This window comes from Brienomyrus brachyistius, unplaced genomic scaffold (assembly GCF_023856365.1).
Source record: "Brienomyrus brachyistius isolate T26 unplaced genomic scaffold, BBRACH_0.4 scaffold48, whole genome shotgun sequence".
NCBI classification, from domain to species: domain Eukaryota; kingdom Metazoa; phylum Chordata; class Actinopteri; order Osteoglossiformes; family Mormyridae; genus Brienomyrus; species Brienomyrus brachyistius.
In genome coordinates, this window is record NW_026042323.1 from 214,768 (window position 1) to 239,501 (window position 24,734).

A 24,734-nucleotide genomic window follows, 5' to 3' on the forward strand; every position below is an offset into this window, starting at 1 on the left:
GACGTACGATGATGGGGTGGTGTGCTGCTCACCAAGTAAGCGCTCCTGTAAACAGCCTTTAGCTGAAATTTCAGGGTTTGCCAAGTAATGTTACTGTTGGGCCCTTGAGCAAGAAGGGACTGGCTGACCATCCTTTCTCAGTTTTATCACTGTGGATTATAGCATCTGCCAAATAAATAAATATAAATGCAATCTGCTTTTTAACAGGTAATAGAAACCCAGACATTCATGGCATGGATCTGGAACTTCCTGTTTGGCTGGAGCGGAAGAGTAGAGGACAATAAGCAGGTCCTCTTGGATGAACCATGGAGGAACGTTGTGGAATGACAGGTATGAAGCCAATTTTAAACAAATATTATTATTAGCTTTTTAAAATCACTTTTACAAACTTTTCAGGCATATGTTTTAAAGTATATTTGTGAATACTGTTAGGTCCTGACTTGGTTACCATGAATAACGTGCCCAGTCCCTCGTACAAGTTTTAATAAGATAAGATAAGAAAAAACTTTATTTATCCAGAGGGAAATTCTTTTGTCCTTTACATGCTCAGTGCAACAATAGGAATAAAGGTAAGGTAAAGAAAATAATAGTGCAAATAACTATGAGTAATACTTGTATTATAACTATATAAATACTCATAAATAGTCATACTCTGTACAAAGTTTAAAAAAAAAAAAAAAAAAACTGTAACTAAGCTATAACAAATATAAAATAACAGATTATTGGTGCACGTGGTAATGGAAAGTGTCTTAGTGTTGTGCCTTGAATAATTGCGATAGCAGCGTGTGATGATGGATAAAACAAACATTCGATAACAAACAGAGGAGTAATACTGCACGATCCAAATGAGTCTTAATGACAGATTCTGAAAAGGTCATCTACAGAATGAGGAAGAGTTATACAGTCTTATTGCCACAGGTAGAAAGGATTTCCTGTGTCGTTCGGTTCTGCATTTGGAGGCAGTTAGTCTTTTGCTGTGGGAGCTCTGATGACCCATCATGTCTGCGTACATGGGGTGGGAGGGGTTGTCCATGATGCTGAGAAGCTTTTTCAGCATTCTCCTCTCAGACACCTCCACCAGCTTCTCCAGTCTGACCCCCATGACAGAACCAGCCTTTTTAATCAGCATCCAGCATCTCCCAAGTGCAGTTGCTGATGATATTCCTTTATCTAGTCTTTTAGATATACACAAGACTTATAAAGCTCTAGGAATACCAGAACAACAGAAACTCAACAAGATTGATATACAAGATTCATACTCGTTACCGAGTCGTCTTTTCATACCTCTGCAGTGTTGCGGTTTGGGCAACATCCCTGACCGGAAGTATTATGATGTCATCAACTAGTTCACACCACTTCTTGATACACGCACGAGTAGTTTAAAGCTTCTAAAAGTACCTGTACATGGGACTGGTATACGGGAAATTCCTGGAAAAGATCACTTACAAATCCTGTCAAAGGTGAAAGTTTTACCCTTATTATATTAATGTTGCAATATCTAATGACAGACAGAAAATATGTATAGGAATTGTGTGTAAATCAATTTTGACATCAGCCTAGGGTTGGGCGATATGGTAAAATATTTTATTATGATTTTTTTCATACTGAATGATTTTGATAATTATCATGTTATAATTATCATAATAATAATTATCATGTTCAGCCATTATTTCTCTATTTCAATGCTCAATTTTTATTTAAAATTCCCTCACTTAGAATCACCCTTAATCAGGTACTGAACATGAAATAGGTGATAAATGGATCTGACTGCAAACTGAAATCTAATAAAAAAAAATCATACTTACATAAGGTGTTGCTTTTGGAAATCCCACAAGTTTGTTTGACCAGCACTAAAAAAACTGACCAAATCATTTTTGCAAAATAGGAAGGAAAATTAGAAAGATTAAAAAATTAACAAACTTTTGTTAGATTCACAAAAGTGATACATATAGTTTTCAAAAGTATGTATTTTTGACAAATTATTCCAGCAGATTATTTAAGGTTCGAGGGCCCATTTGCCCCCCCCCCCCCCCCCCCCCCCCGACCCAGGGCCTGGGGACACCCCCACTCATTGGCAGCCCTGTCATTACCACTATTCAGTCTGCATGAACTTCCCTTCACCTACAGACCACACTAGTTCTCCTTCTTTAGCATTTCTGCCCCTAAGTTGTAACATGAAAACACGACATTCTCCTCTTATTTGGCTTTACGCTCCATTACTCCCAAACTTAAAAGAAATTCCATACTTCTGGGGGTAGATAACCATGTCAAACAAAAACAAAAGAGCTATTAGTTTTGCAATTATAATAAATTCCATCAGTCAGTCTCTGTGGCATCTTGATCTGCCAGGAAGACCTGTCCAGTTTTGGGGTGGGGATTCTGGGTTGTGATGCCTCAGTTGAGCCCATTGAGATGGATTCCTCCCTGTTCTATTCATTCCATGCTATTTGTGTCTTACTTGTTGACTGTGGTACTGACTCATCTGGTAAGAATTTTTTCACAAATGTTACGTTCTTAGAATATATGAATCCTATTAGTAACGTAACCACAACACTCTTTCCATAGTTTACTAATGACTGTGAGGTATTTTGTTGAATATTGTAGAAGGCTTGTCTATCTTGCCCTGTTTTAGGTGAACATTATAGGAAAAAGAAAAGAGTGGGATTGATTGTTAAAAGTAAGGTAATCTTATACCTGTAACGATATGTGCCGGATGGAAGATCGATCAGGCAACGCAAGCGATCAGGAACGAGCAGGCAGGCGGGAAAAGGGTGAAACTGGGGTTTATTCCAAAGACGAAGCACGAACATCGACTAACATCAATGACAGACAAAGGATTCAGGCAAGACATGGACTTAAAAAGACAGGACTGGTTGAAAATAATCAGACACAGCTGGGCACGATCAGGGAAGCACACGTGGATAATCAGGGGGGCGTGGCACACACGAGGATCGTACGAGCGGGGCGTGACAATACCGACCAAGCAGAGAGGAGGAAGACCCTAAAATGCGGAGACAGAATCCTTTATTTAGGAGATCAGGTCATACAAAAGCCAAGAGGGATGTGCTGATTCGTGGGCGAGGGGCAGGCGAGAGTCGAGAACCGTGAAGATCAGTCAGGCATGAGTAGATGAGACGCGGATCCAGGGAGGAAGGAGGAGGGCCGACGAGGGAGCAGGAGACGAGCAGGGAAGGCAGGAAGGCGAGCAGGCAGGAGACAGCGGGCAAGACGAACCGGGAAGACAATACACAGAGAGATCGCTTGGTATGGCACACTACCAGAATGGCAACAATACTTCGCACTGCCTGCCGGGAGAACTGTGGTTAAGTAGCTGACCAATCAATTGGTGATCGGCGGTCGGTGCTCTGCCCCGCCCGTGTGGGCGTGACATAATCAAGTCAAGCCAAAGTCCATCAGTTTTCCACACCGGCCTGTGCAGGATGCAGGTCACGTGATAAATATAAAGAAACTCAACAATTACTTTCTGGTCTTGCTTAACATTTACTTTGTTATATAAATTAAAGTATACCCACTTTTAGGACATAGAATATTCAAAATAACTCAAAGTCTACTTACATTGTAAACCCTTCAAAATAACATTTACTCAAAACAATTGAGGAAATTTGTTGCCTCAAATGATTTAAATTTAAAAACTTCAACTTGAATGTTTTATTGGACACTCTGAAATATTTAAGTAGATTAAATATAGCTTTAGTTGTAACTTATCTTGTACTGAACTACAGTGTCACTGAATTAATTTAATTATTTAAGCTTATAATACCGATTAAGGTCAGTTCATTTACAATTCTTAATTTCAGGAATTTCTGTTAATAAATCTACACTCTAAAACGTATTGCCTCCTTTCATTTAAAAATTCTTAAATAACTGATTAAAACTGAACAAAGCAGAGGACATGAGTGAAGATGTCAGGCTGTGTGCTTGAGTGTGTCACTCGAGGCTGTGCTGGGGATACTGGCACTTCTCACACCTTTCCTAAGGACCTGAACTGTCAGCAGCCATGGTCGATGTTCATCTTTAACACGAAAGCCAGGGATACGTTTCCCAAAAGCTTCAGTTAGCAACTTATATAGCAGGAACCTTTCAGCTGCATGGTTCTATGCAAGTTGCTAACATTGCTAGTAACTGTGCTTTTGGGAAATGGTACCCCAGGTTAGCAGGGGTACATAGATAGGTCATACAGCATTATGAAGTCTGAGATACTTACACTGACAAGTGGTTTCTGTAATTCCTGTAGCATACTTTTGTTTAGCTAAACAAATATTTAATCGATCCTGCAGTAAAAACAAAACAAAAAAAAAGAAAGCTTTACTCCAAATTCATTACAAACACATTTACAAGCAGCTTACGTTGGAGTTCTTAATGACACTTACATGATGAAGTTATCTTCACAAAATTCATAAAATAACATTAATGTTCTTATTACAATGCTGAAAACATCCATCCATTTTCCAAACTGCTTATCCTACTCCTGGGTCGCGGGGGGTCCGGGGCCTATCCCGGAAGCAATGGGCACGAGGCAGGGAACAACCCAGGATGGGGGGCCAGCCCATCACAGGGCACAATTACACACCAGTCACTCACACATGCACACCTACGGGCAATTTAGCAACTCCAATTAGCCTCAGCATGTTTTTGGACTGTGGGGGGAAACCGGAGTACCTGGAGGAAACCCCACGACAACATGGGGAGAACATGCAAACTCCACACACATGTGACCCAGGTGGAGACTCGAACCCGGGTCCCAGAAGTGTGAGGCAACAGTGTTAACCACTGCCCCACCATGACACACACACACACACACTAAACTTGTTCATATATATACAGTACAGGCCAAAAGTTTGGACACACCTCATTCAATGTGTTGTCTTTATTTTCATGACCAGTTCAGTGAGAATTGGTAGATTCTCACTGAAGGCATCAAAACTATGAATGAACACATGTGGAGTTATGTACTTAACAAAAAAAGGTGACATAACTGAAAACATGTTTTATATTCTAGTTTATTCAAAATAGCCACCCTTTGCTCTGATTACTGCTTTGCACACTTGCTAAACACCTCTGGGAACTCCTTCAAGACTGTTGGAAAACCATTTCAGGTGACTACCTCTTGAAGCTCATCGAGAGAATGCCAAGAGTGTGCAAAGCAGTAATGAGAGCAAAGGGTGGCTATTTTGAATAAACTAGATAACACATTGAATGAGAAGGTGTGTCCAAACTTTTGGCCTGTACTGTATATATATATATATATATATATATATATATATATATATATATATATATATATATACAGTACAGGCGGTACAGGTGTATATATATACAGTTGGTGTCTGTGATTGAGTGTGTTGTCATGTGGGCTTGGATCTGGGGGTAAAATGTGTAAGTACTGATCGACTATTAGTGGTTTTGCCTTTCCTGATAAATAAAGAAATATGAAATTTTCCATGTGAAAAATTAAGCTCCACCCCTCAGAAATAATGAGTTTAATAAATGATTTGGATATTCTACAAAAATCAAGAGAAATTAAATTTCCTGGAAATGGAAAAAGGCCTAAGTGGTTTTTGAAACTTTGGTTGAGATAGTATTTGTGCTGTACTACATCTCACAGAACAACTTCATCTTTGAGGTGCTTGAGGGCTTTCTTTCACATCAAGCCTACTTAAAGTGTTGGGCCTGAAGGTTGGTAGACAAACATGAGCTCAACTGTACACATGTGGACTCAGGAACTGGCGAGTGATGCTGAGAGGTGCTGGATGAAAGCTTGATGAAAATGAAAGTTTGCTTAAGCAACTGGGTCACCATATAATGGCTTATTGTGTACAACATTTTACCGTATTTACTGATGATTGAGACATTTCTCTTGCTGTTTTCAGATGTGCCTCTAGTGGTACTGCTGACTAAAGTGGACAAAGCATGTCCAAGCTTGGAAAAGGACTTGAGGAAAGTGTACCGCAGCCGCTACATAAAGGAGCTGGTGAGTTTCAGGGTCTATGGTCCTAAAGGCTCTGCAGATGTATCAGGACAGTATTGGTGGAAACCTGCAGCAGGACCCTTGGCTAGAAAATCAACAAAAATATGTAGGTTATAAATGGGACAGAAGTTGACTGTCACGATGCAGGCTTGCGATCACGCTGGTTAAGTGGACAATCGCTCAGGCAGGAGAGTGGGCAACAAAGCAGGCAGGCAGGCAAAGCACGGGGTAAACTGGGGATTTATTAGGTACGGGACGGGCAGGACAAAACAGTAGCTCGAACATCGACTAACATCAATGACGGACAAGGAACAAAGGCAAGTATACAAATATGAAAACCGAGGAAACGTTAAATACTAGTAATAAAACACAAGGATAATCAAATAGAACCATAAAGTAACAAGAGCACAACCCAGGGCAAGAAAACTAATATGGAAAATAACACTGAAAAACAAAATGCATCAAATTAGAATAAACAGACGAGGCTGGTCCGAAGCCGGCCGTGAGCCCTGACCAGCAGGACTTACAGTTTGGACCCTGCCCTTACTCTGTGTGTGTGCAATATGTTCTTCTTGTTATTCTGTGTGTTATTTGATATTTGTGTGTTTTTCTCGATTCAGCAGCAGATGAAAATACACAAATACAGGAGAAAATGTATGTGAACTTCATGTCTCTCTGCAGATCCACAGAGCGAGTGACTGTGGTGACATCCTGCTCCTCAATGCTATGTAGAAGATGCTCCACTTTGTTGACAATCATTTTGACAATTTCGATAAGGGCACAGAGTAGAGATACATCATGAATTGTTCATATTTGGGTCTTTGGGGGAAATGCTCTCTCCTCGCTCTGATGGTGTCACTCATATGACCATATTTGGGTCTTTGGGGGAAATGCTCTCTCCTCGCTCTGATGGTGTCACACATATGACCATATTTGGGTCTTTGGGGGAAATGCTCTGTCCTCGCTCTGATGGTGTCACTCATATGACCATATTTGGGTCTTTGGGGGAAATGCTCTCTCCTCGCTCTGATGGTGTCACACATATGACCATATTTGGGTCTTTGGGGGAAATGCTCTCTCCTCGCTCTGATGGTGTCACTCATATGACCATATTTGGGTCTTTGGGGGAAATGCTCTCTCCTCGCTCTGATGGTGTCACTCCTATGACCATATTTGGGTCTTTGGGGGAAATGCTCTCTCCTCGCTCTGATGGTGTCACTCATATGACCATATTTGGGTCTTTGGGGGAAATGCTCTCTCCTCGCTCTGATGGTGTCACTCATATGACCATATTTGGGTCTTTGGGGGAAATTCTCTCTCCTCGCTCTGATGGTGTCACTCATTTGACCATATTTGGGTCTTTGGGGGAAATGCTCTCTCCTCGCTCTGATGGTGTCACACATATGACCATATTTGGGTCTTTGGGGGAAATGCTCTCTCTTCGCTCTGATGGTGTCACACATATGACCATATTTGGGTCTTTGGGGGAAATGCTCTCTCCTCGCTCTGATGGTGTCACTCATATGACCATATTTGGGTCTTTGGGGGAAATGCTCTCTCCTCGCTCTGATGGTGTCATACATATGACCATATTTGGGTCTTTGGGGGAAATGCTCTCTCCTCGCTCTGATGGTGTCACTCATATGACCATATTTGGGTCTTTGGGGGAAATGCTCTCTCCTCGCTCTGATGGTGTCACTCATATGACCATATTTGGGTCTTTGGGGGAAATTCTCTCTCCTCGCTCTGATGGTGTCACTCATATGACCATATTTGGGTCTTTGGGGGAAATGCTCTCTCCTCGCTCTGATGGTGTCACACATATGACCATATTTGGGTCTTTGGGGGAAATGCTCTCTCCTCGCTCTGATGGTGTCACTCATATGACCATATTTGGGTCTTTGGGGGAAATGCTCTCTCCTCGCTCTGATGGTGTCACTCATATGACCATATTTGGGTCTTTGGGGGAAATGCTCTCTCCTCGCTCTGATGGTGTCACTCATATGACCATATTTGGGTCTTTGGGGGAAATGCTCTCTCCTCGCTCTGATGGTGTCACACATATGACCATATTTGGGTCTTTGGGGGAAATGCTCTCTCCTCGCTCTGATGGTGTCACACATATGACCATATTTGGGTATTTGGGGGAAATGCTCTCTCCTCGCTCTGATGGTGTCACACATATGCCCATATTTTTGTGTCTCACACCCCACATTAGATCTCTACTTACTGCATGATCAAAAAAGGCTACTGTAGCTCTTTGCCTTTCCTTACACACAAGCCTTTTAACGACTTGGGTTGAAATTTTTCTTTTCACTGTGGACATGATTAATATGTGCTTAAAGCCAATATAAAATTAGATACACAGTGAAACCTTACACTAGATCAACATAAGCTAATTTAATGAAAAAGGACCTGAGGATTCCAGCATGGGTCCGTATCTTTCTCAGTCTCAACCATAGTTTGCTTCAGTGTCCTACATCTGTATTCTACGTTTGCATAAGCGAGTCTGTCATGCAGTTATATTACTTTACTGTAGGTTTTAAAATGATCAGCTAAAATGATTTCAGCTTGAAGGTCTTCATCACAGAAGTTTTTAATCGTGCTGTAGGATGGATCACAATAATGTTCTTGAGAAGGTCTTTTTCAAAATGCTTAGCTTGCTGGCTTAAATGTACCTTTACTCTTCTACTTGGACTTCTGACTGATTAGGGGTTTAAAATCACTGTTATCTTATGCAATATGTCAGGTAATCAAACTACTAACTTATATTATTTGCCACAGAGATGGTATGAAAACCAAAGACCTTCTGATAAAGGTAAAGGCTGTAGATCTACACTGAAAAAACGCTGCGTAAAATTTATTTAAATCCTTGTTTTTCCACAAACATTATATACGTAAGTTTAACTACATCAGTCTTGAGTAAAAGTTACCTAATAATAAGCCTTAAAAATGACCTTCTGGTCTTGCATAATATTTACTTTGTTATATATATTAAATAAAAGCTGAATTAATCAAATGTAACCTACTTCTTTATAGTTTGGAATATTACTTTACATAAACATACTAATGAATAGTTATAGTACTAAAGTGATTTGTATTTTAGTCCAGTGCGTTTATACTGAATTGTGTCATTGTCATACAAATCAATGTAGAACCACAGTATGCAAAATACAGCTCTAGATATAACATACAATATCACTGTAATTAATACCTATTTCATCCATCCATAAATCCTTTATTTGCCTTCTGTACTAGTACGATAATAATAATTGATACCTTATTGATCCCCATGAGAAAATTCTCTTTACAGCTCCCCCAACTTGCTCTTTGAAGGGAGAAGTAGGCTGGTTGTGAAGGGCAGCCACCTCTTGTGGTGCCCAGAAAGCTGGGAGTTAAGGGGTTTGCTGAAGAACCTGCAGCTGTGCTGAGGCAGCATTTAAACTGGTGACTTTCTAATTACAGACACACAGGCTTAGCTAGCTGAGCCACATGCTGCCCCAAAGAACAGCTACATCAGAATTCCACACTCTGCCATCTTGCTCTCCATAGCTTGGGGGTGGGTCACAATGCAGGGTCACCCAATGTACAGTATGGCTTCCTGAAGCTGGGAATTAAGGACCCATGGACATGTGACTGGTCTGCTGGGACTTAAACTGGTGATCTTCTGATCACTGACAAAGAGACTCAGACGGCTGAGCCACTCACAACCTAAACTTACCCGAATTAAAAAAATGTTGGATGAAATTAAGTTTATTAAGACAGGTGGTTACGCTGAATTAACCGAGGAACAGATATACAGTTTAAGGTGCAACTTAAAAATTTAGGCATTTCCCTTTGAGAAATTTTGTATTATATTAGTTAAAGTAATTTTAGTAAAGTGCAATTATTTTTTTTATTAATTCAACAGCACCCATGTTCAATCTACTTAAATGTAATTTGCATGTTTGGTTGCTATCAACTTATAATTTTTAATTAAATGCAACCTATAAGACAATGACCAGTCTTCACCTTGTGGCCTTGGATAATGGGTATAATATGCAGAAAGGGGTTTGGAGAGCTGTGACGCCATTTGCTGAGCAGCCCCTGGACCCACCCACTCCCCTGTAGACCAATGGCACTGGACGTATATATGTACAGCATGACATGGCACTGCCTTCTATTAACAGAATGCTGTTGAATAGGGCAATAGTACAAACCCCCAGTAATATGCAATGCAATTTTATTTTTATTTATATAGCGCATTATCACAACATTACATTGTCTCAATGCGCTTTACATTTCTGCCACGTAAAGACCCCCCAGTGAGTAAGCCAAAGGCAACGGTGGCAAGGTAAAACTCCCTAAGAGGAAGAAACCTTGGGAGGAACCAGACCCAAAGGGGGGGCCCATCCTCCAGGGGCCGGCAGAAGAGTCAAACAAAACAAGATTATATAATTTAAGCTAATACAAGGGTTGAAATTTCAGTCTCGATGCAGGGGCTGACCGGTGCAGGCACGGGGTGCTTAATGCATGATGGCAAGATCAACAGTGGCACAGCAGCAGGGGAGGAAGGAGAGGCATCCGTGAGCCAAGGGCAGGCAGGCTGGAGGGTAGTTGCCGGAAGTGGAGGTAGTGGTCTTGCAGGCAGCAGAAGCATAAATTCCTCGATGTTATGGTTCTCCGGACAGCACACCCCAGAAGGGGTGGGGGAGGAAGTAAGAAAATAGTGTATTAGCCAGAGTTGAGGAAACTAGAGGCAGTGCAAGCAAAATGATTGAGTGCAATATTCATCTAGGCTCCGGCAGATCTGGCTATAGCAGCATGAGAAAGAGGGAGAGACAGGCGGGAACACAGGCATGGGGACTCCCTGAACATCAACACTCTAGTGAAAGGCTAGAGCGACAGCACTGACGCATCAGTTTATCCAAAGCCAAGGGCACCGATCCCCACCCAGCTCTTCACCTCATACTGTTAGTCTAACTGGGAGTGAGCGACTAGCTGGAACTAGAACTAGGTTTCCTATACGCTAAACTATACAAGTGCGTTTTTAATCTAGACTTGAATAGCGAGAGTGTGCCTGAATCCCGCACATCCGCCGGGAGACCATTCCACAGCTGCGGAGCTCTGTAAGAGAATGCTCTGCAGCCTGCCGTAGTCCTGTCTACTCTAGGAACTAATAGATATCCTGCTCCAATAGATATCCTGCTCCATATCTAGCTAAGTAAAATGACTAAAGATACAGGAATGATCTCCGGGGATCTGCTCTTGTGTGACGGTTAGTGGCTGGTGGATCCTGTTTGGATCAGTAAGGTTTAGCTATGGGGAGGTGCTATGGAGAGAATGGAAAAACAGGACTCATTATTCTTACATATCATTAACTATTCTCCTGCTTCAAGAAGACATCAAGACCTGTTCATACTAAGCCCGACAACCCCATCTATTAAAGAAAATCCTCCAGGATTCCATTGCAGTTGCACATCCATAAGGATCACTGTAACACTGAAGGCAAAGGGCCAACTGATATACAGCAATTAACACAGGCAACCCATAGGATACTAAAGAATATCTAACACTAAAATGTGGCGTTCCATCCCACATTGCAGTGGGTCTCCTCAAATTAAGCTTAATAAAAATCTGAATATATAATAAGCAAAATGATTTGTTCTTCTATCACAAGTCGTGGTTTAAAAGCAATGAGGCTGCCACCAATTATATCTGCTGTAGGGACATACATTTCTGCAGCCACTAGGGGAGCTCTCACCTTCTCTCAGCCCTGCTAAATTATGTTGTGTAGTCTAACAAGCTGTATAATCTGTGTCAATGAGCACTGCACTGTAAAATCAAATAAGTTGTCTCAGAGAAAGCAGGTAAACTAATTGCCTCAAAATTAACTGATTACCTTTAAGTGGTTCAAATAAATTGGCTTAATTCTAGTTTTTACTCAAAACATTTAAGGAAATTTGTTGACAAATGATTTATGATTTTAAAACTCTAAATTATTAAACTTACGTTAAGTTGTTGAAACTTATTTTTATAGGTGGGATGAAATACAATGTCCCTGAATGAAAGTTCAGTTCACTTACACTTCCTAATTTCAGAAGCCAGTTAATGCATTTAATTAATTTCCATGTATTTCTGCTGTAAAATATTATACATATTTAAGTTAATTTCCAGGCAATGCATACTAATTTAACATTTATTTTTGTCTCATATGTTTTGAATTTGCTTAAGCACAACAAAAAAGCCCCAATATGTTCACTCTTAGTAACAAATTTAATTGTCCAACAATGTCGACAAAACACACTGTCTTTTACTCCTGGTGGCTCTCGGTGACTTTTTAAACCGGTTTCCAGAGCAGTGTAACAGGTATTTTAATGGGTGGGGTGTATTTGTTGATGTCAGGTCATTCTCAATACCAGTCTTGAAAATACCACGGCTATGACGTTGAATTGGACAATAGTACAAAAACCCCAGATATTTCAATTTCATTTTCAATTTCAATTTATTGCACTTAGTGAATTTTTCCAGTAGCATCATTAAGCCACAAACACACACTGTTCATTACATACAATCCATAAGTGAAAAGGGGAGCAGGAAGAAGAAAATTCTTGTATGTCCTGCCCCTTTCTCAGTGATTATGAAGTAAATTACATATGGCTTTAGATACAGCTGAACAGCAGCTTTGACCTCCTGGGGAACAGCTGAGGTTCACCCAAGGGAAGGAGCCATGCCTGAGATACAGGAAAAGCAGGTTTGTGCTTCCTGTGCTAAACAGGGATCTTCTTTCACCTCGTGGCCAAGGCCGCTCACACAGAGCAGATCAAGACTGGCTCATATTTATTCAGATGCATCACGGCCATTGAAAAGACTCCTTTGGCAGTAATAACCTATAAGGGCCACTACAGAACTGAAGGTAAAGAGACAATTAACACGCACCAGTTTTCTCAGGCAATCCAAAGAATTCTGAAAAACAACTAAGAATAAAATCCGGTAGAATAAAATCGGTGGGCTACCATCCTGCATCTCTAGGTTTCTGAACGTTAAGCCTGGGTCTCTAAAAAGCGCAGAAACACAGAAGTTTGATGTTGACAGCAGCCATAGAATTAGACTCTGGTGAGTTTTCCTGTGATGCTCAGTGGGAGGCTGTGGCCTGTCTGGGAGTCTGCAGTGTGAGTCATTTAGAGACTCCTGAAGGGTAGGATGTCCGCCAGCCAACATCAAAATGCAAAATGCAAAATGAAACCACACTGCTTATTTTTCACTACAAGTAGCACACTATCACCCCTCAACTTAAAGCTGTCAACCTGAAAAATACATAAGTATTTGCTCAGACTAAACGTGATGTACAGCCACGTTGAAAGAAATCTCTCAGGACTTCTTTAGAGAATACATACTTTCAAATACAGCATCAAAAATAATGAATCAATTTAAATATATCAGTAAAAACCAGAAAACCAAAATAAAGAATGACCAGCAACTAAATCTGGTAGAGACTAATATCTGTGCCATACCATCCTCAATAACGAGGGTCTTCTAAAAAGTAAGCCTAGTGAAAATCTGAATAATAAATGAGCAAAATACTTTCATTTGTTCCTCTATACCAAATTTTGGTCTAAAAGGCCTCCACCCATTATATCTGCTCCAGGGAAAATGCAGGAAAGCTCTGGGGTCTGTATGGGATATGGAACTTTTACTGGATGTTCAGCATCCAGCACACATCTCACATTACCTGTCCTGTGAAATGGGTGCTCAGACAGCGTCCAGTTTCCCTTGGTGTCCCCCATAATGGGATAATTTGCTTCGCTAGCACTTGTGTCACCGTGTTTACAGTGTTAGTGCGTAGGAATGGCTTCAACCCACTTTGAGAATTTATCAGTTATTATGAGGCAATACCGATATGAGGCAATACCGATACCCCTCCTTTGGCACTGGGTAGCGGACCAATGAAATCCATTCGCAAATCCACCCATGGGGTGCAGTGGTTAGCACTGTTGCCTCACACCTCTGGGACCCAGGTTCGAGTCTCCGCCTGGGTCACATGTGTGTGGAGTTTGCATGTTCTCCCCATGTCGTCGTGGGGTTTCCTCCGGGTACTCCGGTTTCCCCCCACAGTCCAAAAACATGCTGAGGCTAATTGGACTTGTTAAATTGCCCATAGGAATGCATGTGAGAGTGAATGGTGTGTGAGTGTGTGTGAGTGTGCCCTGTGATGGGCTGGCCCCCCATCCTGGGTAGTTCCCTGCCTCGTGCCCATTGCTTCCGGGATAGGCTCCGGACCCCCCGCGACCCAGTAGGATAAGCGGTTTGGAAAATGGATGGATGGATGGAAATCCACCCATGGGCCTTTCGGGGGATTTGCTTTGTGCAATTTAGTGCGACCTGGTTTGCCCTGATTGATGGTGGCACATGCATGACATGCTCTGCACCTGCATCTACATCGGATGCCATTGCTGGCCAGCAGAAGTAGCTGTGTATAATTTGTAAGGTTTTCCTTGCTGAGACATGCGCAAACTCACGGTATAGTGTGAGTATGGGCTTCTGTAAGGCCTCTGACACAACATATTTGCCTTTTCCGATTATTATACCTGCTTTAATGGTGAACAGGGCGTCTTTGTCTAGTGGAGGTGCCAGCTTTCCATCAGAGACCCACAAGTCTCGCTGATACTGTTTCCAGTAGATGGGGCTGATCTGAATGGTGTGAAGCTGTTGATTCTCAGCTTGCCATTCTTCCCCGCTAATTTCACTAGCTGATCTACAACGTTGTTATTTCGCTCCTGCTTGTCTGGGTTTTTAGTTATGTTTGCTCGCACCTTAACTACTCAGATAGGGTTTCTGATAAGGTCATGATGTTTTTTTGATGTCCCAGTGGATTTTCGCAATCACCACTGGATGATGAAATCATGCACTACTCCAAATGCGTAATGGCTATCGGTATATATACACGATGGTTCTGTGCGCTTTCATAGCTTCTAGCAGCTACTAATTCTGCTTCCTCAGCTGATATATTGGATGGTAAATTGAATAATATAGGTCGACTAGCTTCTGCTTGGTCTGAAGTGTATTTATTATGTGTGGTCCAGGTAATTCAGCGATATGCTTCCTTCTGTCCTCTGTTAGGACACAGTGACTGTGGGAGAGACTACCCAGCTAGTATTGGTTCGTTGGGCCGACGTTGGCTGTTGGTCGTTACGTCGATGGTCAAAAGCGGACATCGACACAACGTCTGGCCAACATAATGGAATGATTTTTGAATGAAAATAAGATTTTTGGATATTATTGTTTGTTAGATACACTAACAGCCTTTTAATAGGCTAATTTCCTTTCTTTCTGAATTGATGAAATACACTTGATGTTGTCCAAATTTTTCGTTGGCATAACGTCTGGCAGACATCTCATAGACCTTTACTCTATGTCCAAGATCGAATTTATCCAGATTTCTTTTCAGATCAAGATGAACTGTACAACCTATACCTCCACAGAAAAAGTTTAAAGGATTCCATAACGATCCCTTTTCTTCGTTGGCTTCATGTCCGGACAACGTCAGGTATTGACTAACTCTTGGACAGTCCCGGACATTGTCCAGACGTGTAGCCAACGTCCAGAATGTACAGTATACCACAACCCTGACAACTTGCCAATTAAAGAGTTCATCATAGGTCAACATGCAAACTCTCAAAGGATTATTTAGACACTTAATTATATTGCTTCAAATTTAGAAGAACCGCATCTATTGTGGTATCCTAATTGTGTTCATGACAGGCAGTTCCATTTAAAAACTATAGATAAACAAATTTAGTTTTACTGCTACATAATAAAAAGTTATTTTTGAGGATATCAAAAACATGTACGTTATAAGCATAGAACGTTGTAACCACTTAGTGCAAGATGGATGAAAGAACTCACAAAATATCCATGTAAATGATAAAACTTTAATAGAACAGACCCTTAAATTGACTACAAAACAAACGAACAAATTATTACTTGTTAAATAATTCAACGAAGCTCATTTGGATCCTTGAAATTTTCCTTAAATTACTCACGATTACTTAGTGCCGGCCGGCGATAAACGGCAACGAAAATACACAAAGGCTGGTCAAAATGGATTTTTGAAATAAACATTCGCATCCAAATTGGCATTTGGCCTGAAAATATTAATGAAATATTGGTCAAATTAAATCATAAAATCCTTTACTTCCATTATTATTCTGAATTCACAATTACCAGCATGACCAATATTTCACAAGGTTTAATAAACAAAGAATACGCACACAACACTTAACAAGCCATTACTACGCAGTCCAGTAACGGTCGGTCAAGACAACTCATTTAACGCGGGAAGTTTGAATTTTACTTTAAATGTAGACAGTCTATACCTATGTGCATTGTCGGGCGAAGATCAGGTAGATACAGGTAGATGTAGCGACACAAGTTGTGGTGGGCGGGGAGAGCTCTGTACGTTGTAAAGATGGTTAGTTGTCGTATTTTCTCTAGAAGTTTGGATGTTGTATCGAAGTTTACGCTGTAAGGGTGTACGCTGTAAACAATGGCTGCTAATGGAATAATACATAGGCTAAAAACGGGAATTAGAAACCTGTACGTTGAAAAGGTGAAAACGTTGTATCCGGGGTATGTAGTAATGAGGTTCGACTGTATTAGCGGTATGGTGCGCATTGTTTTGATATAATCTACGTGTGCCATCGATAAATCCCATTCATTGATTCATCACATATTTTCGGTTCGCGGTGCAGACTGCATGCATGGCAGGTGCAAGGTTATGATCATCTGCGCTGCATTTATAATGCATTGTGTTCGGTGTACATGTTACATGTATATAGGCTAGCTAGTACATGAACGATGTATGTAGTAAGACAATAGCCAGGCCATGCCTTCTTGTGGTCGATAGCGTCCTCGGGCTACTGAATACTAATTGATTACATGAATTTTATGAACGAATTTATCTTTTTCTTACCGGTATTCTTAGAGGTATTTGTTTTTGGTGGTGTGTTTAGGTATCGCAAATTTTTACCTCGCTCTTGAATCTGACTTTAGCCTAATTAGCCTAGTTAGCGTAGACTACTTGCTAAATTAGTAAATAATAGTAGGCCTGAATGATTTTTTTAGGATGCTTTCTTTAAGTAAATGTTCCCACAACAGTGAACAGGTAGTAATAAATTGAAATCCTACACGTCGGCCTACTTAAATCAATGATAGATTGTCAAACTGATGAAAAGTTTCAGAGAATTATTACTTTTTAGCAGATTTTTTATCCTCTGTCATTCATACTGTGATTATGCTCATCAACTCCTTGTTCTTTTTGTGCAACACTTTAGTGACTTGTATGGAAAAGAAATAATTGTATACAATGTTCATGGACTGGTACATCTTGCAGCAGAAATGAGGCTGCATGGCTGCCTTGATAATATTTCATCATTTCCTTTTGAAAATTTCTTAGGCAAGTTGAAGCAAATGGTGCACCAGCCAAATTTCCCTTTACAGCAAATAATAAGAAGATTGTCTGAGAGCATACCAGATTCAGTTGTTCTTGGGGTGTCTGGTGAAGTGCATAGAGAACACTTCAATGGTCCACTTCCTAATGATCAAGCAGTCTACAGGCAGTACAAGGAATTGCATCTTGAGATAGGTGTTATCACCGCAAAAGATCGTGATAACTGTGTGAAAGTTGGTAGAAGCATTGGTCTTGTTCGCAATATATTGGTTTTGAAGGAGAAGAAGTTCATTTTGTTTGAGGGCTTTAATCGGCTTAAAAGCTTTTTTCATTACCCTTTGGATTCCACTATAATTGGCATCTTCCGAGTTGCCCAGTTAAAAGGGGTTGTGGAACTTGTCAACATATACGATATTGTTAGCAGATATGCATTATTTCCTGATACTGATGACAGAGAGGAGGGCAGAAATACTTGTATTGTCCTACCACTTTTACACTCTGTTAGGAATTAACAAATAACTGTCTTTAGAAGCCCTCAAAAATCTTTTTGTTTGATGTCACAGTCACGACATTCATGACATTGTTTCTATCTACATTATAATGGCATTAAATGCCATGGAGGCATAATAGAAGAGGAGGAACAACTAACCCCTATCACAAGTCATATGTTCGACACAGCTTAGTAAACAATGTTCATACTTCTAGATAACACTTGACACAATTTAGGCCGCAATCACTCTATGCTCAGATAATTACTTGTTCATGTTGGTGACAGATAAGCGATTTCGTAGTTACTATTGCGCATGCCCAGAGCCACTTTAGGGTCATAGGTCTTGGGGTATAAACCGTGCTGTGGTATCATTGAACTTCATGAAAATAATGAATTTCAGGCAATTTTAATCTTTGGCATTTTGGGTTCATTGGGAAATCTAACATCACAGGAATGACTCTATACAATATTAGAGTTGTGTAATGACGGATCAAATGTTAGATTGCAAAGGCTGATTGCAAAATGACTTTTAAAACTGCGTAGTCTGCATACTTCGCTAGTGTATTTGTAGTCTGTTCATATCACTTGGCCTTTTGACCCGAAAGGGATCTGAGCATGCGCATTTGTGTTCAAGTGCATTCAGTTTGTAAGCTTATTGGCAGCGATCAGCACATGGATGATGCGCTTGGATGCAGGAAAATAACACACAAGGCTATAACTCAGAAATAACAAGAACTGACGTGTCTACCAAAATTTCTAATTCTGCAGGGCCAGTGATTTTGTAGGCTGGTGGGCTACTACTGAGAAATCATGAAGGTTGACCCCCGACACAATAGACAATATGGCGGATAGCGATATGGAAAATTATCAAAAATTGCAAAAAAAGTGTTGTTTGTACTAATTATAACTATGCCCACATTAGATAATTTTTTTTTTTTATTTCAAATTCATTTAGTTAAAATGTCACACTTGCGAAAAGGTTAGAATATTCCATAAACCTAAAATGGATTGGAAATGCACATTCTTGATCATAAGAGAAAGGTGACCAGACGCGCGACTGGCTGGCACAAAAATTAGAATCTTTAAAGTAAAATACCAGAAACTTCACGCAACCATTTCGACTTGTGCAGTTGAAATTAGCAAGTTGCAGTCTATTTAATGACATTCCACACTTCTGGACGTAGTAAGATATTGATATTGCATGTATTGAGCAATTGATTAACCTAGAATTCGTATCAACCTTTCATGATATATTGGTGCAGATTACTAGATGGATTTTGATGAAATCATGTTAAAGGTGGAGAATTCGTACGATCAGGAAGTGACTGCTGCACATTCGTTCTGTGCTATACTATTGCGCAACTACAGTTTGCACCCTTTAGTTGTATGCAGAATGCACAATGACTTGTACCATTATTGGGAAATAGCGTGGCATCCAACCTTTAACGTCAAACGGCCAAGGATTAGACAGCAAGCTTTGATTTGCTTTGTTTAAAAATGGTTATCTCATGTATTACTAGGGTGGATTATTTTAGCTCACTATTATAAACCGAGTTGTTCCTCCTCTTAAATTATACCTCAATGACGATATTCAAATTTCAAATGTTACTCAGTGAGTTGTATAATAGTACCGGTAATCTGTTGTGCTCGATCTTTCTGAGATAAACTGATATGCAGTTATATATGAATAAAATTTAGTTTGTGTGTGTAAGTCATAAAGCACCTTTAAGGGCATTGATTTACATGCATATCAGTCGACCAGCAAAGCCTTAATGTCACACTGTTGCACAAGGATTAAGTAGGTTAGCATGTAACTAGTATTTCATGTAAAAAAACTGAATTCAAAACAAGGTGCCCAAGTTAGAATGCAAGTACTTGCGCCATCTGCTACTAAAGCTTATGTTCCAGGAATTATACAAACAATAATTCTGGTGCTAGTGTAGGCACACTTTGCGGGTACACTGATACGGTTTATACATGTAGTATTCATTGTTGGATTCCCCAATCCATGCAGTCAGGGAATGTCACTTTTCGACTAGGCCATCATTTTATATACTTTGTTTAGTGAGCAAATAAAGGAGAAAAGAAAAAAAATATTTCAAAATAAAAAAATTAATTGAAGAAGAAACCCTTTCAGTGCTGAACAGAAACTCCTGCGATCTTGCCAAGCGTTTTTAAAGGAAAGCCATGCTGAAATAATATCCTTGGATGTTTTAAAAATTCTTCTGGTATTTTATATTATTATAAGTCGCAGTATAATTAAGATTTTACTAGAAATAATTAAAAAATTTTGCATTATGATGTAACAATTTAGTGGCCATTTTGTTTTTGTTGGGAGACAAATTTTAAAGCTGCTCAGTAACAAAAAATGTATGTAATTCATCTTGTGTCTTAAAGCATGGTTTGAGGATTAATGTTACTTCTATTTTTTACTTTTTTCGGGGTCGTCAAATTAAATTGAAAGTACTGTATATAGAATTCATATCAGTGAAAATCAATGAAAGATGAACATCATTGAAAATACAAAAAAAGAACAAGGTGGCTTTTACATGTAGCTCTTGCATGAATCACTGAAGTGATTTGGGGCTCATTTTAAAATCGGGTAGACAACTGGCATGGCTGGCCTTTTGAACTTAATTACGTTTTTGGACATGGATTGATGAATTTGCATGAAAAAATCTATTTACAGGGCATTGTCTGTAGTTCATGATGTTCATTTCTTCAATTCATGTTCCCTGATATCAATATCAAATCATATATAAAAGAATCAACTTTTATGTGTAGTCAAGGAGAAGTGCCAGCACATTTATTTCCTTTACATTACATTTATAGATAAAAATGGCCTTTGCTGTTGTTGAGTTTCAACACAAGTATAGTAAGGATGGCTGTGAGGTGCGGACAGAGGTGGAAGTCGTGGCATTCAAGTAGATTCATGGGCATAAAGAAAATCTATGCTGGTGGCCAGCTTCAAAGTACTACATCACTGCAATGGCAACAAAGATGGTGCGGATACAAGTGGATGTTGATGACGAAAATGAATGGGAAGAGTACGAAATCCGGACTCTGTTCAGGCATGGTGAGTTGTTTTAAGCATTTCACCTCAAGGTGGTCTAAAAAACTGCTATATGAGATCAATACAGCTATTAATATGGACAGGAAAGTTTATAAGAAGATCAAGATCATCCTGTTCAGTTCACTAGCTCTGATTCTACAGCAACTTTTGTGAAGTCATGTCAAGCCGATCTATTCCAGCTTTGAACATGTTTAACCCCTCGTCAGCGAGTTAAAATGAACACAATCAACAAAGGATTTCTTATAACACATACTACAGTAGAATAAAATTTGTTTGCAGATGTAACTGGATGGCACTTAACTTCACAAAATGGCTATGACTATGTGATCTTGGCCTCATTTGACTTACAAAATTTCCTGCCCATATAAAGCTGAGTGAACTACATCATTTTGTACTTTGTAAGGTACATGCAATTTGGATTAGAAATTGATGCAAAGCACTGTATTTTTTCAAGATTTGTGGTTCCCTATCCCTAAGGATACAATTCTCCAAATTAATGAATGACAAAAGTTAATTATTCGTCAAATAATTCCCAAAGTTTAACCTCAAATACAGTATCACATACGGAGGGGTTTACAGAAGTTACTACAATCACGAACATGTACGGTGATAATAAACAATGAAGAATTTAATTGGGATAAATTTGCCAGTAAACTGTACTTTGGATTTCCCCAAGTAAACTTTACATAATTTAAATCAGGAGTTTACAAGTAAGTACAAGCATTGAAATATCAGAAAACATTTATTTCATTTGAGATGTACTTTATTTAAACCCAAAATCAAATATTTTATGCAGTGTCCATGTAAGCTGATGGTATGTGAAGTGGAACAGTTGTGTGTGGAATCCCCTACCTTTGATAAATTATTGATTAAAATTATTGAAGGCATCTAAGACTGTCACACTGCGGTATGGGCGAACAGGTGACCGTGCGGGCGGTTGGCCAAAAACCAGGCAGATGCGGCAGGATCGGGGAGATCGGGGGTTTATTAGGGGAAAGGAACACCAGGAACATGGAAACTGGGGAAGACCAACTAACATCACGCACAAGAGTCACGCAATGATGGACCAGGGTAACCAGAAGGACCAGGACTTAAATAGGACAGGACAGGATCAAAGTAATCAGACACAGGTGGGAACAATCGGGGAAGAACACGTGGGTAAGCAGGGGGCGTGGCACACACGAGGAGCGGACGGGCCGGGTATGACAAAGACAATCACCTCTGTCATCATGCCCAACTAGTTGTTTTGGCCTAGAAAGTTCTGTAACACTATAAGAGCAGTTTGCTCTATCAATAATTAAAAATGTGCCTGTTTTTGCAGAAATGCCCTTTTTAGTCTTAAATTTTCCTGTCCTTCTGAGATTGTTTTTCTGCTTTTATACAACATTAATGTTGATGTGGGAATATTGTTTTTTATCAGAATTCTTTTTGTTTTGACTACCTGAAGGTGCGACAGAAATGCAAGCTTGCAGAAGATGCCTCCAATTTAGATACAGAAACAGAGACAGAGGCTGGACTGAAGAGTGACTTAGTTTCAACCCGTGGGAAGCGAAAGTGAGTAATTTTACATGAGAAGCTCAGGATTTTCATGATTTTGATGCCATGTATCAAGATTATTATGCCTACTTTGTACAAAATTGTAACAGACTGAACACGGAGAGTTACTGTTGCCGCAGGACTGTGACTTCATTGGTATTGGTATTCATTAACATTTTCCTCCTTTGGACAGGATATGCATTGGGGTATTGGGTTTTACCTTTATTTGAAGGTCACATTTCACTGCTAGTTCTAGCAGTCATGGCAGTGTTTCTGCCAGAGAGGGGGGATGGGGTAATTATGAACCCTAAATTTTCCAAAAACAGATCAAATTTGATGTTCTGACCAGAAACTATGATTTATCCCCCCATCAATTTTTTTCTGGGGGAGACACTAGCTAGTGCTAGGTAGCACATTTGGTTAAGAGCTGCAATGTGGTTAGATGTGATACCCAGAGTTGACAGCAGATATGCCTATGGTCACCCTCTTGGGGAAGTCGAATATTTTTTTGTTTCATTTCTGATGTAACTAGAGCTGCTGGGATTGACTGAATTTTGCCAGCAATTATACATTACATATACAGTGAGGTCCATAAATATTGGGACATCGACACAATTCTAATCTTTTTGGCTCTATACACCACCACAATGGATTTGAAGTGACACGAACAAGATGTGCTTTAACTGCAGACTTTCAGCTTTAATTTGAGGGTACTTACATACAAATCAGGTGAACGGTGTAGGAATTACAGCAGTTTGTATATCTGCCACCCACTTTTTAAGGGACCAAAAGTAATGGGACAATTGGCTGCTCAGCTGTTACATGGCCAAGTGTGTGTCATTCCCTCATTATCTAATTTACAAGGAGCAGATAAAAGGTCTAGAGTTTATTTCAAGTGTGCTATTTGCATTTGGAATCCGTTGCTGTCAACTCTCAATATGAGATGCAAAGACCTATCACTATCAGTGAAGCAAGCTGTCATTAGGCTGAAAAATAAAAACAAACCCATCAGAGAGATAGCAAATACATTAGGTGTAGCCAAATCAACTGTTTGGAACATTCTTAAAAAGAAAAATCGCACCGGTGAGCTCAGCAACACCAAAAGAGTTGCAAGACCACGGAAAACAACTGTGGTGGATGACCGAAGAAATCTTTCCCTGGTGAAGAAAAACCCCTTCAGAACAGTTGGCCAGATCAAGAACACTCTCCAGGAAGTAGGTGTATGTGTGTCAAGGTCAACAATCAAGAGAAGACTTCACCAGAGTGAATACAGAGGGTTCAACTAAAGATGTAAACCATTGGTGAGTGGGCCCGGACATAGGCATGGGCAAGGTGGGGCAATGCCCCCCTAAATGCTGTGACTGCCCCCCCAAACGTGAAGGCATGCAAAATTCCGAATTTCATAAAAACTTTAAGTAAAAGGGTCAGAGCGCTCTCTGCTCGCTTTCAAACTAGCTACTGATTGGTAGATGTAGGGAGGGAGTGGCTACTCACTTCATTTGCTTGCTCGTCTCACTTGCTCGTCTCACTTTCTCACAGTCACGGCACGACAGAGCTCAAAACTCAAAAAAAAAGACATCGTTCTAAATCTTTTCTTTCGCGGTCTCTCACCGGAATTATTTAATTACTATAACTCTGTTCTTCTTCTCTATCTTCTCTCTCTTTCTCCTCACTCATTTACAATTTGTTGAAGTGAATCAAGTAACGAGTCGACAATGCACAGATTTCTGGTTGCTAAAGCTAAACCTAGCAGTAGCAGCGGAGCTGCCAGCAGCAGTGCTACGGATTTAGCAGCAGTGGAGACAGAATCATTACCCGGTCCCGGCTCATCGGGTAGTACTGCTTGTGGACTCGCCACAAACCATTGTGCCCGGTCCAGTACCAGTACAAGTTTTTCTAGCTGCACAAGCACCACAGCCTGGGACAAGGGACTCACAAAGCATGCATCAAGTCAATGCCACATAAAAAATGCAAAAGCATGGTCTGAAATGTCCCAAAGAGAGGCCACAGGGGAAACTATTGGTAATTTATTAGGGCCAACACAAATGGAAAAAAATAGATATTACATAAAAACAATTGGAGAAGTAGTTCAGTTCCTAGCAGTAAATGAACTTCCACTTCGTGGCAGTGTGGAGAGCTCAAATGAAGATGATTTCTCTGCAGGACTGTTCTTAAAAATGGTTGACTACACACTAGCAAAGGACCCCAAATTTAATGA

At 40.2% G+C, this 24,734-nt stretch overlaps 1 protein-coding gene across 1 annotated transcript in view; it reads left to right on the forward strand.

Moving 5' to 3' along the window:
* The first annotated feature begins 220 nt into the window (after positions 1 to 220).
* Positions 221 to 24,734, forward strand: part of LOC125723419 (uncharacterized) — a 30,837-nt gene continuing 6,323 nt past the window's right edge. Inside the window, exons 1-3 of the mRNA XM_049000037.1 lie at positions 221 to 330; positions 5,892 to 5,992; positions 22,428 to 22,534. Of these exons, the coding sequence (XP_048855994.1) occupies positions 306 to 330; positions 5,892 to 5,992; positions 22,428 to 22,534 (233 nt within the window). The 5' untranslated portion in view covers positions 221 to 305. The remainder of the gene's footprint in view (positions 331 to 5,891; positions 5,993 to 22,427; positions 22,535 to 24,734) is intronic.